This window comes from Malaclemys terrapin, chromosome 1, assembly GCF_027887155.1.
Source record: "Malaclemys terrapin pileata isolate rMalTer1 chromosome 1, rMalTer1.hap1, whole genome shotgun sequence".
Classification (NCBI taxonomy): Eukaryota; Metazoa; Chordata; order Testudines; family Emydidae; genus Malaclemys; species Malaclemys terrapin.
The window spans coordinates 354,413,822-354,432,643 of record NC_071505.1 but is presented as its reverse complement, the minus strand read 5'-3'; the positions used below and the strand labels follow the sequence as shown (position 1 = coordinate 354,432,643).

Here is an 18,822-nt window from a genome sequence, read left to right as displayed (position 1 = left end):
TCCAAGTGGGAAGGCAATTGCTGCGTGGATTCACCGTGGTTACCTGGGAACATGTGATGTGAGCTCTCTACGCCAAGCAAACACAAAGAGGAATTTCAATATTCCGGGGACTTTACAGGGGGGTGTGGGTGGAAGGTGTTTGCCTGGATGCAGGGTAGCAGAGTTGAAACTACTAACCAGAATGGTCAGGATGGGCATTGTGAGATGCCTTCCAGAGACCTATTACTGGGATAAAATCAAGTGCAAGTGTCTACACTGGCACTTTGGCAACAAAACTTTTGATTAAAAAGCCTTACAACTTTTGTCAAGGTGGTTTTATAATCTCACTGAAACTGGGGAGTTCCGTCATTGAAAATGGCTTTGCAGAGTATACACCTCCACTGTTTCTTCACCAAAAGCTGCCTTTTGGTGAAAAAACAAAGCAGTGTAGACAAGCCCTAAGGAACAATGTATCCACACTCACGTTTCCTGCTGGTTCCTGTTAAGGTTTTACACACCGTGATGTGTAGGAATTATTGAGGCAAGGAGCACAATAAAATATGGAATAGACATTAGTAGGGACAGTTGTTCATAATTCATTTATCTGAGTAGTGAAAATGTCATTTTCCATTGTGTGAAGAGCTACCAATTTGCTTCACCTATGAGAACAGCCTCCAGTACTGCATGTAGTGTCTCATAGACTCATAGACTTTAAGGTCATCTAGGCTGACCTCCTGCACACCACAGGCCACAGAATCTCACCCACCCACTCCTGTAACAAACCCCTAACCTATGCCTGAGTTATTGAAGTCCTCAAATCGTGGTTTAAAGACCTCAAGGTGCAGAGAATCCTCCAGCAAGTGACCTGTGACCCACGCTGCAGAGGAAGGTGAAAAACCTCCAGGGCCTCTGCCAATCTGCCCTGGAGGAAAATTCCTTCCCGACCCCAAATATGGCAATCAGTTAAACCCTGAGCATGTGGGCAAGACTCACCAGCCAGCACCCAGGAAACAATTCTCTGTAGTAACTCAGATCCCACCCCATCTAACAGCCCATCACAGACCATTGGGCATATTTACCTGCTAATAATCAAAGATCAATTAATTGCCAAAATTAGGCTATCCCATCATACCATCCCCTCTACAAACTTATCTTATATTAATATTGTCTCTCCATCAGGCATTTGTACTGCTACCATCACCCTAGACACATACAGGAAGCCATGTGAAAATTCGGTACATGCAGGATTCACCGTTGTGCCTCAGCGTTGGACACCTTCTCCCCTACTCCATGTCAGAATCCAACACAACCGACTTCACCAACCCCTCCACCTTCATCCTGCTGGGCATTCCTGGCTTGGAGGTGGCCCATGTCTGGATCTCCATCCCCTTTTCTGCCATGTATGCTGTAGCTGTCCTGGGAAACTTCACCATCCTGTTCATCGTGAGTATGGAGCTGAGCCTCCATGTTCCCATGTACTATTTCCTCTGCATGCTTGCCGTCACTGACCTGGTCCTGTCTATGTCCATCCTGCCCAAAATGCTGATCATCTTCTGGTTCAATTCCAGGGAGATCGATTTCAGTGCCTGCCTCACCCAGATGTACTTCATTCACTGTGTTGCAGTGATGGAGTCTGGGATCTTCGCGGCCATGGCTTTTGATCGCTACGTGGCCATCTGCAATCCCCTGAGGCATTCCACCATCCTGACAAACCCTGTGGTGGCCAAGATCGGCCTGGCCGTGGTGTTGCGTGGCGGCATGCTTGCACTGCCCCATCCCTTCCTGGCAAGGCAGTGGCCATATTGCAGAACCAACATCATCTCCCACTCATACTGTGAGCACATGGCCGTGGTGAAACTGGCCTGCGCAGACATCCGTGTCAGTAGTTACTACAGCCTCTCTATGGCATTGTTGGTAACTGGTATGGATGTGTCTTTTATCGCCATGTCCTATACCCAGATCCTCAGGACCATCTTCAGCCTCCCCACAAAGGACGCCCGGCTCAAGACTTTTGGAACCTGCAGCTCCCACCTCTGCGCCATCTTAGCATTTTACATCCCAGCTCTCTTCTCCTTCCTCACACACCGGTTTGGCCACAATGTGCCCCTGCATTTCCACGTTCTCATGGCCAACATGTATCTCCTGGTGCCCCCTATGCTAAACCCTATCATTTACGGGGTGAGAACCAAACAGATCCGAGACAGGCTGCTCCGGCTCTTTACTTATAAAGGAACTAACATTTTCTCCTGGTGCTCTGGCTCTCAGACCGAGCTCCGTGCAGAGATGACTGGTGACATGGTGCTGGGCCCTCGTCCCTGAATCACTGACTGAGCAGTCAAAGAGACATTAGACCCTTTCCTGGCCTTACTGTGCTGTGTAATAGTGATAAACTGCCGATCGGTTTGTGTACAACTCAGTAATTCATAGAGTTGCCACATTTCTATTTGCTGATAACTGGACACTAGACACCCCCTTGCCCAGCCTCTTTTCTCAAGACCTTTCCCCCTTCTGTGCCTATTCCCCAAACATCTCACCCCTGCTGCTCACTCGTCCCCTCCCACCATCACTCACTGGATCATTTCCATCTCCCTCCCCCACCAGCTGGGTTCCCTCGGCTCTGGGGCTAAGCAACCTGCAGTGAGTGCAGTGAGGACACAGTGTTGGGGCAGACAGGCAAATCAGGAGTGGACAGGGAAGCCATATAAAAGCAGCTGAGGGTTGGGAGCAGGGTTGTGCTGCAGGCGGGTGTGGGCCCTAAAGCTCAGCTACAAAGTCTTGAGGGCAAAGATCCATTGTGTGGTTTATTTCTTTAGCTTTCAGCTCCCTTTTGTTTCTCCCGGCTGGGAGTCTGTAGCAGGCCGGGTCCCTGCAATGGTGATGGGCTGGGAGCTCTTTGCCCTAAGCCAGGCCTCGGGGGCAGGATAAGGGATCAGCTTTGAAGCTGGGTGGACAACAGCTGAGAGAGGTGGAAGGACAAGCTCCTGTGTTAGCTGGGAAGGCAGGATGCTCGGCAGAGGCAGGGGTGGCTGCGATAGCTCACAGGGAGGAATATAAATGGCACAGCTACCATTAGCCGGCTATTTACACACCTACAGGGCACCGTATCTGGAACTACAGGGCCCCTGTTGCCCAGGGGCTGAAGCTGAACAGTGAAGCTGAGTCCGACATACGCGCTGCATGACGCTTTTGATCACTACATAGAGGAGCACCCATGGGAAAAATGAGCCGTTGCTTAGCCCCTTTGGCAGCCAAGCTCCCCTCCCTCCCTTCAGCACCTCTCTCTCACCGGTGGCCCCGGGTGTGATGTTGTGCAGTCTATATGATTTTATGAAAATATGCTAATGAGTGAATATAATGTCACTGGAATATGCTTCATGCAAAAGGTGTCTTGTAAGATATCATTAAAAAGTTTATAATCTACTGAGTGTGTTAATCCTATTTGTATGCATGTATCATTTTTGTATTCAAAAGTATGAATATTGGCTGTGTACTTGTTTGATTTTAAGTATCCTCAGTAAGGCGTTTGGGCAGCTTTTTAAGAAAGGAATTTGCAAGTTAAGTGCCCAGTCAAGAAACACTGAATGGACAATGGAACCCTGGAATGCTCCGATCCACATACGAAGTCTCCCTGGGGACGTTCAAGGTAGCATGTGAGCCATGGCTGCCACCTGTAAAGTTCTGAGTCATGCATGAACATGTGACTTGCCCATGTGTTTCCAAAATTCCAGCTTGCAGCTGGAATCTGCATAGGAGAGAGGAGGGGGGGTCTCCACCTACAAGAGAAAGTCTATTTAAGCCCCTGGGAGACTCCTTCATTTTGTCTTCAGCTGGTTTAAGAGAGAGCCTCTCCATCCCAAAGGATACCTGAAAGAAACTGGATCAAAGGGCAGTAACTACAGGGGTGTGAGTGATTGCTGGACCCAGCCTAGAGGGAGGTTAGTCTGTAAAAGGGGCTTATTGGAAAACATATTTGCGGGTGAGATTTTATCTGTATTCAGTTTTCTTACTGTATTAGGCTTGGACTTGTGTGTTTTATTTTATTTTGCTTGGCAATTCACTTTGTTCTGTCTGTTACTACTTGGAACCACTTAAATTCTACTTTCTGTATTTAATAAAATCACTTTTTACTTATTAATTAACCCAGACTATATATTAATACCTGGGGCGGAGGGGCAAACAGCTGTGCATATCTCTCTATCAGTGTTATAGAGGGCGAACGATTTATGAGTTTACCCTGTATAAGTTTTACACAGGGTAAAACTGATTTACTTGGGGTTTGGACCCCATTGGGAGCTGGGTACCTGAGTGTTGGAGACTGAAGCACTTCTTAAGCTGTTTTCAGTTAAGCCTGCAGTGTGTGGGATGTAGTTCAGACCTGGGTCTGTGCTTGTAGCAGGCTAGCGTGTCTGGCTCAAACCAGGCGCGGCACTGAAGTCCCAAGCTGCCAGGGAAAATGGGCTCAGAGGTAGTCTCAGCACGTCACTTGACAGTTCCCAAAGGGGTTACTGTGATCCAACCCTTTCCACTCTCTCCCTGTGCCTCCCAACCACCACAGATCAGCTGTTCTGCAGCATGCAGGAGGTGCTGGGAGGGAGGGGGAGGAGCGGAGATGGGGCATCCTCAAGGGAGGGGACAGAAGGATGCAGGGAAGAGGTGGGATGGGGGTAGGGCCTGGGGGAAACACTTACCCGGTGTTGTCAGAACCCCCAACCGGGCAACTTAATTATTTCACTCCAGGAGGTATAAGGAATAAATCAACAGGAACTCATCAATTCTCTTTGATCAAGGAGTAGTGCAAGTAAGCGTGCTCTTGTCTCACACTGCAGTTTATTTGATATTAGCACACACAAGCATAAGCAATAGGTTGAGAACATCCCAGGTATTGCCCTAACATCCCAGGTGTTGCCCTAACATCTGGAACGGTATTGAGTAACTAACAGCAGGTTCACAGTGGCCAGTTGCTCACTGCGAGGAGGCGATGGCAGAGCGGTGATGGGAGTGATGAGGACATGGACACAGACTTTTCTCAAAGCACAGGCCCTGGCGATTTGGACATCATGGTGATAATGGGGCAGATTCCTGCCGTGGAACGCCAATTCTGGGCCCGGGAAACAAGAACAGACTGGTGGGACCACATAGTGTTGCAGGTCTGGGATGATTCCCAGTGGCTGCAAAACTTTCCCATGCGTAAGGGCACTTTCATGGAACTTTGTGACTTGCTTTCCCCTGCTCTGAAGCACAAGAATACCAACATGAAAGCAGCCCTCACAGTTCACAAGCCAGTGGCGATAGCCCTATGGAAGCTTGCAATGCCAGGCAGCTACCGGTCAGTCGGGCATCAATTTGGAGTGGGCAAATCTACTGTGGGGGCTGCTGTGATCCAGGTAGCCAAAGCAATCACTGAGCTGCTGATATCAAGGGTAATGACTCTGGGAAATGTGCAGGTCATAGTGGATGGCTTTGCTGAAATGGGATTCCCTAAATGTGGTGGGGCCATAGACCAAACGCATATCCCTATCTTGGGACCGGACCACCAAGGCAGCCAATACATAAACCGCAAGGGGTACTTTTCAATGGTGCTGCAAGCACTGGTTGATCACAAGGGATGTTTCACCAATGTGGCATGGCCAGGAAAGGTACATGACGCTCGCATTTTTAGGAACTCTGGTCTGTGTGAATGGCTGCAGCAAGGGACTTACTTTCCAGACCAGAAAATAACCATTGGGGACGTTGAAATGCCTATCGTGATCCTTGGGGACCCAGCCTACCCCTTAATGCCATGGCTCATGAAGCCGTACACAGGCAGCCTGGACAGGAGTCAGGACCTGTTCAACTATAGGCTGAGCAAGTGCCGAATGGTGGTAGAATGTGCATTTGGACGTTTAAAAGCGTGCTAGCGCAGTTTATTGACTTGGATAGACCCCAGTGAAACCAATATTCCAATTGTTATTCCTGCTTGCTGTGAGCTCCACAATCTCTGTGAGAGTAAGGGGGAGACGTTTATGGCAGGGTGGGAAGTTGAGGCAAATCACCTGGCTGATGATTACGCACAGCCAGACACCAGGGTGGTTAGAAGAGCACAGCAGGGCGCACTGCATATCAGAGAAGTTTTGAAAAGCAGGTTCATGACTGGCCAAGCTACTGTTTGTTTCTCCTTGATGAAAACCCGCCCCCATAAGCCAACCTTCCCTCCCCACTTTGATCACTGCTTGCAGACGCAATAAAGTCATTGCTGTTTCAAATTCATGCATTCTTTATTAATTTGTCACACAAATGGGGGGATAACTGCCAAGGTAGCCTGGGAGGGGTGGGGGAGGAGGGAAGCACCGGGTGGGATGGTGGAGGAGGGAAGGACACTGCACTTCAAAACTTACTGAATGCCAGCTTTCTGTTGCTTGGGCAGTCCTCTGGGGTGGAGTGGTTGGGTGCCTGGAGGGACATGGTTCAGACCTGAGGCTGTGTTTGTAGCAGGCTAGCATGTCTGGCTCAACAAGGCAAGGTACGAAAGTCCCAAGCTGCCAGGGAAAATGGGCTCAGAGATAGTCTCAGCACATCAATCAAAAAGAGGTCTCTGTGACCCAACCTGACACAATCACATTCTGGGGTATACACACCCCTCAAATCCAGAGCGAGAGAAGGGATGGAGTGGGGGCGGGCCCTGGGGTGGAGCAGGGGTGGGAAGAGGCACAGCAAGGTTGGGGGCTTGGAGTTAAGGTTGGAGTGGGGGCAGGGATTCGTGTGGCGTGAGGATCAAGCACCCAGTGGTTTAGCACCCTCACCTGGAACGTGGGAGACCCAGATTCAAATCCTTGCTCCATTAAATGTTTATTTGTAGAAAGTGGAACAGCTGCAACTGGAGAGACTGAGCGCCCCACACAGAACAGCCATTTGCCTGGTGCTCAGGGCACTCAAGTGGGACGTGGGAGACCTGTGTTTAACACCCTGCTCCAAATCAAGTAGAGCAGATATTTTGGATCTGGGTCTCCCACATCTCTCTCGGGTCTCTCACGAGGCAGTGCTGACCTGTCCTAGGCACCTGGCTCCAGGAGAGGGCTCACAGCTGGCAATCCCAGGGGGAAATCGGCTCTTCTCTCCAGCCCATCAGCCGAGCTCCTAGGGGCCTAAATCAGTGGGACTTATGTGCTTAAGGACCATGTATGGACTTTTGAAGACCTTAGTGGCTGCACTGAAACTGGAGGGACCCTATATCTGATTAAACCTGTTTTCAGTAACCACTCATCATACACTCCAGTGCCCCAGAGGTGAGCCAAGAGCTGGGATGCCTAAGGAGACTGATTTTTTGGTTTCTGTTAACCAGTGTGGTAAGACAGAAGGTTACTTTTGTTACTGGCTTGGTATAATTTAATGATAGAATAACCACAGTTTGGGGTGAGTCTGCCCTATTTCTCAGCAGTTGGTCCTGAATTTGGCATCCTCAGCTGTGTCCAACTGAGGCATGGTGACACATGGACACAGAGTTGACTGTTGATTGGTGCTTCACAGACTATTGCTCATTACTCCCAAGAAGTATCCCCCTTTTACAGATGGGGAAACTGAGACAGCAGAAAGGGCTTAGTCTCTCTCAGACATGGCTCATACAGTCCATGCAGCAGCACAGACACCTGGTTCTTTCTCTCCATTGGTTTATATAGTGCACGGGATCTCCCCTGATTTCAGTGAGGTGGCACCCACTTACACTATATGAGGATTTGGCCCAAGTCATTTAACTAGAAATAAAGTGTCATCAGACATCAGGGAGCTCGGAGTGAAGAGACCCATCTCTGCCACGGATTCACTGGGTGACCCTGGGCACAGCCTCTCCATGCATTAAACAGAGATGATTATTTATTATTTCTCGTGTGTTGCTGTCAAAAGGTCCTAATTGTTAGAAGAAAAAGAGCAGGTCGACCCAGAGACGGATATGAGTACAAGCTGTTATATTGTGATACTTGTTCCCCGGATCCAATTGTCCGGTGAGCCCTGAATTAATTCCAACACACTCTTTTTGGTTAGGTTAGTATGTACACGCCTACATCCATTACAATACCCCCAAAACCCTTATTAGATTATAGAAACACTCACTGTTAGGAAACCCATCCCTATCTATTACTCATAGCATTACACATGATGCATTTCTCTGAACCAATTTGTTGCCATAAATTTCCCACATCAGCAGTTCTCATGGGAGGGGGGAAGGGGCCCTGAGCCACGGCTTGTTTATGTAGCTAGGGAAGGGAGGGAGGGGAAAATAACATTCATAGATTCATAGATTCTAGGACTGGAAGGGACCTCGAGAGGTCATCGAGTCCAGTCCCCTGCCCACATGGCAGGACCAAATACTGTCTAGACCATCCCTGATAGACATTTATCTAACCTACTCGTCAATATCTCCAGAGATGGAGATTCCACAACCTCCTTAGGCAATTTATTCCAGTGTTTAACCACCCTGACAGTTAGGAACTGTTTCCTAATGTCCAACCTAAACCTCCCTTGCTGCAGTTTAAGCCCTTTGCTTCTTGTTCTATCATTAGCGGCTAAGATGAACAAGTTTCCTCCTTCCTCCTTATGACACCCTTTTAGATACCTGAAAACTGCTATCATGTCCCCTCTCAATCTTCTCTTTTCCAAACTAAACAAACCCAATTCTTTCAGCCTTCCTTCATAGGTCATGTTCTCAAGACCTTTAATCATTCTTGTTGCTCTTCTCTGGACCCTCTCCAATTTCTCCACATCTTTCTTGAAATGCGGTGCCCAGAACTGGACACAATATTCCAGTTGAGGCCTAAGCAGCGCAGAGTAGAGTGGAAGAATGACTTCTCGTGTCTTGCTCACAACACATCTGTTAAAGCATCCCAGAATCATGTTTGCTTTTTTTTGCAACAGCATCCAGTCCCAAGAGATCAGCCGCACAGCCAGGCCAATATAGAACTCAGATCTTACCCTACGATCACACTGCTCCCAATCAGATACATCCAAGTGATTTTTCAGTGTTCAGAGATCAGGAACAGAGCAGTGATGGAATAAACTGCTGGCTTGCAAAAATCTCTCTGGAATCACCCAATCAGGTTGGGGGTCATCAGTCCTTGTTCTGAACTTCGTTGTTAGAAATCCAGTCCAGAGAAATCAAGCAGGAAATAAAGACAAGATGGAGATGTCTTGGGGGTCCTTCTATATCCTCTGCTCTGTGCATGGAATTTTACTGTCCCGAACAAAGCCCACAGACCCTGTTTGTGGAAAGTTACTGGCCCAAGTTGGAGTCCAGGGTCACATGAGCATGTCACATGTCCTTAAGTGCTTTGCTGACTCACAGGGGCAGCCATTGCCCATATTCTTGCTGTGTGTGTTTCTTCTATGGCCCATTGTGAGAGCTAAGTGTCCTGGAAGGGCCATCAACACAGAGCTGTCTGGGCTTCATGTAAATGCTACCTGTGTGGTGTTACCCAAGTATACAAAACAGGTATAAGATACAAGTCCATGGCCAATAATCATAACTTCAGATACAAAGATGATACTTGCACATAAACAGGATAATTGTACTTAGCAACTCGTAACTTTCCCATTGACACCTGACATGACATACTTTGTACAAGTTTTGTTGCAAATGAATAATAGTGGTAACAACAGTGATAAAAATGGTCATATTCAATCATACAGCATCCCACCATGTTCTCCTCCCACGATGGTGCTACAGCTGCTAGGCACTTAGCAAGGGGCATTGTCCGGGGTCTAGCAGGGCAAGCAGCTGGGACACTACAGCCACTGGAGGACAGGAAGAGCAGATAAAACCTTGTTTCCTCCAGGGAGCCTGATCCTTGTACAAAGAAAGGAGGAAAGAGTTATTTAAAAGTGAGAGGTGGACGTCTGTCAACTTGGCTGTTTCCTCCAAGCATCACCAGGCAGCCCCCCTGTCTTTCAACAACCTTAACTCAGACTCCCTCTTCCAACCTTTCCTCTGCATCCCACCAACGAACAGCCCCTGCCAGAGCGGGAGTCCATTTCCCTCTTGGTGTGATGGAGAGACCGTGGTTAAGGCAGGGCAGTCAGGTCTCCTGGGTTCTGTCTCTCATTCTGACACTCAATCTCTGTGTCAATTCATGTTGCCCTGGACAATTCATGTCACCCTGTGCCTCAGTTTACTTATATGTATAATGGGGATATGTTTATAGTCACTTTCCTTTGCTAGTGACTTTCATTGAAAGGTGCTGCACAGTATGATGATAGTTACGGAGGAGAATTACTGATCTCTGACCCCTTAGCAACAGCCCCATGTACCTGCAGAAAGTGCTCGTGTCTCCCCTCAGTCAAATTTCTCCAGATCTGTCTGTCTACAATCTACCTGGGCATTTACAGGGTATCAGACCCTATGGAGACCTAAGCATTATCTCTAGTTTTTTTTCCTAATAAACAAATGCACAGAGCAGCCAACTCCTGTCAGACGCAGCACAGAGCCCAAGAGATCTCATCTCCCTTTGGGAAGGTCCCTTAATTACTGTTTACTCCTAAAGCTGGGTAAAGAACACAGAAGCCCAGACAGGCTGGTCTGCAAACTGGTTACGTTCAGATGCTGCTTCTCCCCAGAGGCTGAGCGAACCCCACTGGGATTGCACAGAGCTCTGTTATAAATAGTGCGGACCTCTGTATCAGCATCGGATGCTGCTGCAGATGCTGGGTGGAGAGAGGTGTGGGACACGGCTACCTGAGGGGGATTCCCAGGGAAGACACTTCCACCTCAGGATTCACAGGTACCCATCTCTTGCTGAGGAGCTCACCTGCTTGACAAACCCAGTGCAATGTGGGTGTGATGGGATAGAGAATAGGTCTGGGGTCCTTTCCGCTCTGTGCAGCCATTAAACATCCCAGGGACCTTGCACAGGGGATGAGTTAACTCCAGTATCATGGGCCAAAATGTCCCTCTTTTCTGTGAATCTCTGCCCACTGCAACGCCAAGGTGGCTGCATTTCAGTGGCACAGTATTTCCTTCAGGAGGAAAGGTGTTAGTAGATGTACAATACAAGGCCAAATTTTGATGCCCTGGCCCATAGTTTGCTAAGGCCACATTGAGGCAAATCTCCACTTGGAGTAAGAAGTGAGTAAAGACCAGAGAATCCAGCTGTGTGTTAATGCACAGACACTGTCACATCCTCCTCTTGCATTTCAGGACTCTGGCTGTGAACTGGGGGGTGAGGGTGTTACCTGACTTTTATCTGGTGGAAATCACAGAGGTGGAAGGGCTCCTCATTTGAACAACAGGGGCAAGACATATGTTTTCCTAGCTTCATTGAAGAAATCGGCTGAACTGTTATGTTCAGTTCAGAAGTTACGTCTGCAACTTAAAAAAAAAAAAAAAATTCAGCCGGAAGCAGACACCCAATGTAGGAAATGTCACTCTGAATGCCTAAAGTTTGGAAAATTTGCAACTGTTAATGAGGGATGGGGGGTTGTTACCTGACTTTTATCAGCTGGAGAGCATGGAGGTGCTAGGGCTCCTCACTGGAACAATTCTAAGAATTTTTCAACATGGACAAGACAACTTCTCACCTAGCTTCATTCGAGAAGTTGAGTGAAATGTTACGTCTGAAACTTTCAAAAAACAATTCAGCCAGAAGCAGATACCCAGCATGGGAATTTTCAGTCCAAATGCTTAAAGTTTGGCAAATGTATAAAGAACTGAAAATGAAAATTGGGTCTCCTAATGGAAAGCATCAGACAGCCTTAACTAAAGGTGGTGCCTATAATGGCCAAACCATTTGTGAATCCCATTCAGCTAAGCTCTGTGCTCCAATAATGTCTGTGGCAAGGAGTTCCACAGACCAAATATGGATTATGTAAACGATTTTCTTTTCTCAGTGTTATAAGTTCAGACTTTCATTAGAATTGAATGTTCCCTTGTTTGTGTGTTGTGAGACACAGTAGATATAAATGTCTGTTCTACTTCCTTTATCGATGGGTGCACAGGGATAACATGAGAATGTTCCATTAGGCCATCCAGTCTGACCTCCTGTATAACATAGGCCATTACATTTCACCCAGTTACTCCTACATGGAGCCCCTTGACTTGCGTGTCTCCAAGGCCTGGTCCACACCAGGATTTTACATTGGAGAAGCATAGAGCCACAGGGTGAGAAGGGACCGAAGGTTAGCTAGTCTGCCCCCCTGCCAAGATGTAGGATGTGTTTGGTCTAAACCATCCCAGACAGATGGCTTTCCTGCCTCATTTAGAAAGCTTCCTGTGAAGGAGCTTCCAGAACCTCCCAAGTTGTCTGTTCCATTGTCCTGTTATTACAGTTAGGAAGTTCTTTCCTGAGAGTTCCTCTAAATCTGCTGTGCTGGAGTTTGACCCCACTGACTCTTTGTGACAGACCAGGGAGTGGGGCGGATTGACCTGGGGATGTCGCAGGGGAGTTTTACTGGGACTGCCTGCTTTGGGGATGGGAGAGCAGGGAGTGTCTTCATTGAGGCATGATACCTGAGCATGTAACCTGAGCCAGGTCTAAGCTCCCTGCCCCCCTAGAAGGACTTTATTGAGGCACAGTCGGTGCCTTCAGCTTTCACATATGGCTGCCACCATCCCTCATAACATCTTTTTAACTTGCATCTGGATCCGTTCCAATTTCCCTACATCCTTCCATACAAAATTTAACACAGTACTTCAACTGAGGCCTAACCATCGCCGAGTAGAGAGGTACTATCATATATTGTGACCTCCATGCTATGCCTCCAATAACACAACGTGACATTACATTTGCTTTTTTTAGAGACAGCAAATAAGAAAACCCACACCCCTGATAGATGTAGCTAATTCAACTTAACCCCGGTGTAGATGGTATGAGATCCACAAATTAATTCTTCAGCTGACCTAGCTACCGCCTCTCAGGGAGGTGGATTACCCACGCTGATAGGAGAACCCCTGCCATCGGTGTAAGTCGTGTCTACACTGAAGCGCTATGGCAGTGCTGCTGTGGCGTTTTGAGTGTAGACAAACCCTCAAGCAGATCTTAAAAAAAAGCATCCAGTCTGGGTCTGCAGATATGGGGAGTTGGAGAATCCACCACTTCCCTTTGCCGTTTGTTCCAACGATTAATCACCCTCAGTGCTAAACATTTGGCCCTTATTTGCTACTGGAATATGTCTGGCTTCAGCTTCCAGCCATTGGGCCTTGCTCTGCCTTTCTCCGCTGGATTACAGAGCCAGTTATTGCTATTTAAGATAAATAAACAAAGTTCTTTAAATCTCTGTCTCTGTCCGGCATTTTCTGCAGCCTCCAATTATTTTTGTGGCTCTTTTCTCCACCATCTCAAATTTTTCATCATCCCTTTTGAAATGTGGACCCCAGAACTGGACACAGTCAGTTTCACCAATGCCACATGCAGAGGTAATTTCTTTGCCTGCTTCAACTCCCCACTCCTGTGTTTATGCATCCACGGCAGGGCCGTCCTTAGGCATACGTGGGGCCCTAGACAGCTGCATGCTGTGTATGCGGCGCTGGCTCCAGCAGCTCACCCCATCCCCCAGCCAGCCCCCCTGCTCTGCCCCTGCCCTGCCCCCATTTGACCCCTTCCTCCCAAGCTCCTGCCATGGATCTGTCCCGCCCCATATCTTTCCACCCCTGCTCCGCCCCCACCCCGCCCCCATTCCACCCTTTCCCCCACGCCCTCTCCCCCGAGTGACATGGCTCGTGGGATTAGCAGAGGTACTGGAGAAGACAGAAGGGGTCGCGTCTGCCCCTGCACTCACCAGCTCGCAGCCGCATTGCTCCGCTTCCCGCCGCTGGTGAGTGCAGGGGTGGACCTGACTCCTTCCTCCAAGCAACAGGGCTGGGAGCTGTGGGAGTGGAGCGGGCTGGGGTCAGGTCACTCTGCTTCCCGCTGCCACCTGTGAGTGCGGGGGGGGGAGGGGGGCAGATCCAACTCCTGCTCCCGGTGCCAGGCCCCCCGCTAATCCCCTGCGGCCCTGATCCAAGGCTCACATCAGCACTTTTGGCCACAGCATCGCACTGGGAGCTCATGATGAGGTGATTGTCCACAGTGTTGCCCTAAATCCAATTCGGGGTCCCTGCGTTCCGTAATAAAGTGCCCTAGTCTGTGGGTCGGGCCTGCATTGCCTGTTCTGAGAGGATCACTTTTCATGTGACTGTATTAAAACATTTTGTTTGCACAGACCCAGCTCACCAAATGCTCCAGATCAATTGGTGTACCTGTGCTGGATGCCTCATTGTAACCAAGCTGCCAATCTTTGGGTCATCCACAAATTTTATCTGCAGTGATTTTCTATTTCCTTCCAGATCATTGATGAAAATATTGAAAAGCATCAGGCCTAGAACTGATTCCTGTAGAACCCCCACTAGAAACAGCCCCAATCACTGATAATGACCATTGACAATGGCTTTCTGAGATCTGCCAGGTTTTAGTCCATTTTACATGTGCTCCACTGGTATTGTACAGTGTTTTTTTATCTGAATGTTTTCCCCTACTAAATCAAATGTCTCAGAGAAATTGAAGTCTATTGCATCTGCACAGTTCCCAGGGCCGGCTCCAGGGTTTTTGCCGCCCCAAGCGGCACAAAAAAAAAAAGCCGTGATAGCGATCTGCGGCGGCAATTCGACAGAAGGTCCTTCGCTCCAAGTGGGAGTGAGGGACCGTCCACCGAATTGCCGCTGAATACCTGGATGTGCCGCCCCTCTCCAGAATGGCCGCCCCAAACACCTGCTTGGCAAGCTGGTGCCTGGAGCCGGCCCTGACAGTTCCCTTGATCAACCAAATGTGTACAGTCATTAAAGGATGAAATTGGGTTATACGGCAAGATCTGTTTTCCATAAACCATGTTGTTGACTGGCATTAATTATATTCCTAGAGGTTTTTTTTTTTTTTTTTGAATAATCCCATACCAGTTTTTCCATTGTTTCTTAACGTTATTAAGGTTGATCGGTCAGTTCGTAACTCTGGTGTTCGTAACTCTGAGGTTCTCCTGTTGCTACTGTTTAACATCCTCCTTGACTTCTAATGGACTGGAAAGTATTTCAACACTTCCTGTGATATCAGTACCTCATACCGCTTCTTTCCGAATGCAGAAAAAAATGATTTCTTGAACACACTACTTTTTTTGAAACATTCTGAAGCTTCCTTTTTCCCTCTCAGAATTGGCCTACATCTTTTCTATGATTTCTTTTATATTAATATACTTAATAAGATACTCCTTATTTAGATCCTTAGCCCTGCCAAGCATGGATTTTTCCCTGATGCTTTTAACATCCCTCATCAATTTTCATAGCTTCCAGTTTGTATTATTTGCTTTCTATTTTCCCTTTTTCCTGATTTGTTTGATATTGTTTTTCACCTCTAATTGCTGCCTCCACTTTGCCAATGAACCAGCATTTTCTCCAAAGTTGTCCACTTTCTTGACTGTGGATTTGTGGTTTTAAGCTATCTAATAATCTCTTCTTAAAGAATTCCTACATTTCATTCCCATTTTTCTGTCTAATTCTTTCCTCCGAATCAGTTAAGATGATAATTTTGCTCAACTTTGGGGAATTAGCTCTTTAAAGAAAAAAGTATCTATAGACATTACTGGTTGGGAACTGTTCTCTATCCATTTCAATATAATTAGTTCCATTCTTTATTTTGCTCTCCTATGTCATAGGCTCACTCTGTCTCTTCTCTAAATGAAACAGTCCCAGAGTTTTCAGTCTGTTTGCATATGGCAACCTTCCCCATTCTCGGAGCCTGTCTCAGAAATCCCTGTTCTATCTGCTGTATCCTTTAGAGAGACTGGGTGACCAAAACTGAGCGAATGTCCATCCCGTTCATTAGATATGTGAACACTGTTTTTCTTTTGGCCACAACTGCCAATGAGCAGGTGTTTCTCTGGAGCTGCTATCAGTGGACAGCCACATCTTTTCACTGAGTTGTATTCTAGTTGGGATGTTCCACCCATCAAAGATTTGCTTTTTTTCCAGGCTCAGATTTTGAACCACCAGGTGAATGGGGAATTCCCTACAGCATGGACTCTCTAGCCTGGCATTCATTGCATTAAGCAGCAATGAGGGATAACCAGTATCCACATGTGTGTTTCATCCTAGTGCTTTACCACACTACGACATGTAGGAATTACAGACACATGCCATCAAATATGGAATTGGCATTATTAGGGTCAGTTGTTTATAATTCATTTCTCTGAATAATGAAAATGTCAATTCTAAGTGTGTGAAGAGAAACCAAGCTGCTTCACCCATGAGAACAGCTCCCAGTAGTGCATGTGGTGTCTCATATTAACATTGTCTCTCTACCCAGGCATTTGTACGGCAACCATCACCCTAGACCCTGGGGACATACGGAAAGTCAGCATATGGCAGCCTCCCCCATTCGCATAGCCTGTCTTAGAAATCCCCTTTCTGTCTGCTATATCCTTAATAAAGACTGGATGACCAAAACTGAGCACATATCCAGAGCAGAGTATTCTCCATCGGATTCCTTCAGGCATCCGAACACTGTCTTCGGCCACTGCTGTGAATGAGCAGGTGTTTCTGTGGAGCTGCTATCAATGATGCCCGGATCCTTTCCCTGAGGTGTGTTCTAGTTGTGTTGTTTGCCCCGGCATGTCTTTGAAAATGTTTTTTTCCCACTCTCAGATCTCCCTAAGCATGTGCATGCAGTTTCTCATATTAACTTTGTCTCTCCATTCAGGCATTTGTCCTGCGACGAACACCCTAGACTCTGGGCACATACAGGAAGTCAGGGGAACGTACGGTACATGCAGGAGACACCGTTATGCCTCAGTGTTGGACACCTTCTCCCCTACTCCATGTCAGATTCGAACACAACCGACTTCACCAACCCCTCCACCTTCATCCTGCTGGGCATTCCTGGCCTGGAGACGGCCCATGTCTGGATCTCCATCCCCTTCTGCACCATGTACATCATAGCCATCTTGGGGAACTTCACCATCCTTTTCATTGTGAAGATGGAGCCGAGTCTCCATGGGCCCATGTACTATTTCCTCTGCATGCTGGCCATCACCGATCTGGTCATGTCTATGTCCATCGTTCCCAAAATGCTGAGCATCTTCTGGTTCAATTCCAGGGATATAGATTTCAGTGCCTGCTTAACCCAGATGTACTTCATTCACTGCTTCTTAGCGATGGAGTCTGGGATCTTCGTGGCCATGGCTTTGGATCGGTATGTGGCCATCTGCCATCCCCTGAGACATTCCACCATCCTCACAAACCCTTTGGTGGCCAAGATTGGCCTGGCTGTGGTGGTGCGCAGTGGCTTGCTTGCATTGCCCTTGCCCTTCCTGGTAAGGCAATGGCCATATTGCAGAACCAACATCATTCCTGAGCCGTTTTGCTCACACATAGCCGTGGTGAAGCTGGCCTGTGCCGATACACGCGTCAATAGTTACTACGGCCTTTTTGTGATATTCTGTGTGATGGGTCTGGATGTGATTTTTATTGCTGTGTCCTATATCCAGATCCTCAGGGCCATATTCAGCCTCCCCACAAAGGACGCCCGGCTCAAGACTTTTGGGACCTGTGGATCCCACCTCTGTGCCATCTTAGGCTTTTACATCCCAGGTCTCTTCTCCTCACTTATGTACCGGTTTGGGCAGAATGTGGCCATACATTTCCATGTTCTCATTGCCAACATATGCCTCTTGCTGCCCCCCATGCTGAACCCCATCATCTATGAGGTGAGGACCAGACAGATCCGGGACAGGCTGCTCCGGCTCTATACTCATAAAGGGACCTAAAGTTTTCTCCTGGTGCTCTGGCTCTCATAGAATCATAGAATATCAGGGTTGGAAGGGACTTCAGGAGGTCATCTAGTCCAACCCCCGTTTCAAAGCAGGACCAATTCCCAACAAAATCATCCCAGCCAGGGCTTTGTCAAGCCGGGCCTTAAAAACCTCTAAGGAAGGAGATTCCACCACCTCCCTAGGGAACCCATTCCAGTGCTTCACCACCCTCCTAGTGAAATAGTGTTTCCTAATATCCAACCTAGACCTCTCCCACTGCAACTTGAGCCCATTACTCCTTGTTCTGTCATCTACCACCACTGAGAACAGCCGAGCTCCATCCTCTTTGGAACCCCCCTCAGGTAGTTGAAAGCAGCTATCAAATCCCCCCTCATTCTTCTCTTCTGGAGACTAAACAAGCCCAGTTCCCTCAGCCTCTCCTCATAAGTCATGTGCTGCAGACCCCTAATCATTTTTGTTGCCCTCCACTGGACTCTTTCCAATTTTTCCACATCCTTCTTGTAGTGTGGGGACCAAAACTGGACACAGTACTGCAAATAAGGCCTCACCAATGTTGAATAAAGGGGGACGATCACGTTCCTCGATCTGCTGGCAATGCCCCTATTTATACAGCCCCAAATGCCGTTAGCCTTCTTGGCAACAAGGGCACACTGTTGACTCATATCCAGCTTTTTGTCCACTGTGACCCCTAGGTCCTTTTCTGCAGAACTGCTACCTAGCCATTCGGTCCCTAGCAGTCATGGGATTCTTCCGTCCTAAGTGCAGGACTATGCCCTTGTCCTAGTTGAACCTCATCAGGGTTTTTTTTGGCCCAATCCTCTAATTTGTCTAGGTCCCTCTGTATCCGATCCCTACCCTCTAGTGTATCTACCACGCCTCCTAGTTTAGTGTCATCTGCAAAGTTGCTGAGAGTGCAATCCACACCATCCTCCAGATCATTAATAAAGATATTAAAGAAAACCGGCCCCAGGACCAACCCTTGGGGCACTCCGCTTGATACCAGCTGCCAAGTAGACATGGAGCCATTGATCACTACCCGTTGAGCCCGACGATCTAGCCAGCTTTCTATCCACCTTACAGTCTACTCATCCA

At 47.9% G+C, this 18,822-nt stretch overlaps 2 protein-coding genes across 2 annotated transcripts; both read left to right on the top strand.

The window, feature by feature from the left end:
• Positions 1–1,218: 1,218 nt before the first annotated feature.
• Positions 1,219–2,298, top strand: LOC128848792 (olfactory receptor 52M1-like). The gene has a single exon (XM_054048995.1). It carries the CDS (start codon positions 1,219–1,221, stop codon positions 2,296–2,298), a length of 1,080 nt encoding a protein of 359 aa, XP_053904970.1.
• Positions 2,299–16,725: 14,427 nt separating this feature from the next.
• LOC128834118 (olfactory receptor 52M1-like) lies at positions 16,726–17,724 on the top strand. Its single transcript, XM_054022635.1, has one exon. The coding sequence runs from the start codon at positions 16,726–16,728 to the stop codon at positions 17,722–17,724; it is 999 nt and encodes a 332-aa protein (XP_053878610.1).
• The last annotated feature ends 1,098 nt before the right edge of the window (positions 17,725–18,822 follow it).

What these genes read in the sequence shown, in the direction of transcription:
- LOC128848792 (XM_054048995.1), top strand. Translation starts at nt 1,219, where the DNA reads ATGCAGGATTCACCGTTGTGCCTCAGCGTTGGACACCTTCTCCCCTAC.
- LOC128834118 (XM_054022635.1), top strand. Translation starts at nt 16,726, where the DNA reads ATGCAGGAGACACCGTTATGCCTCAGTGTTGGACACCTTCTCCCCTAC.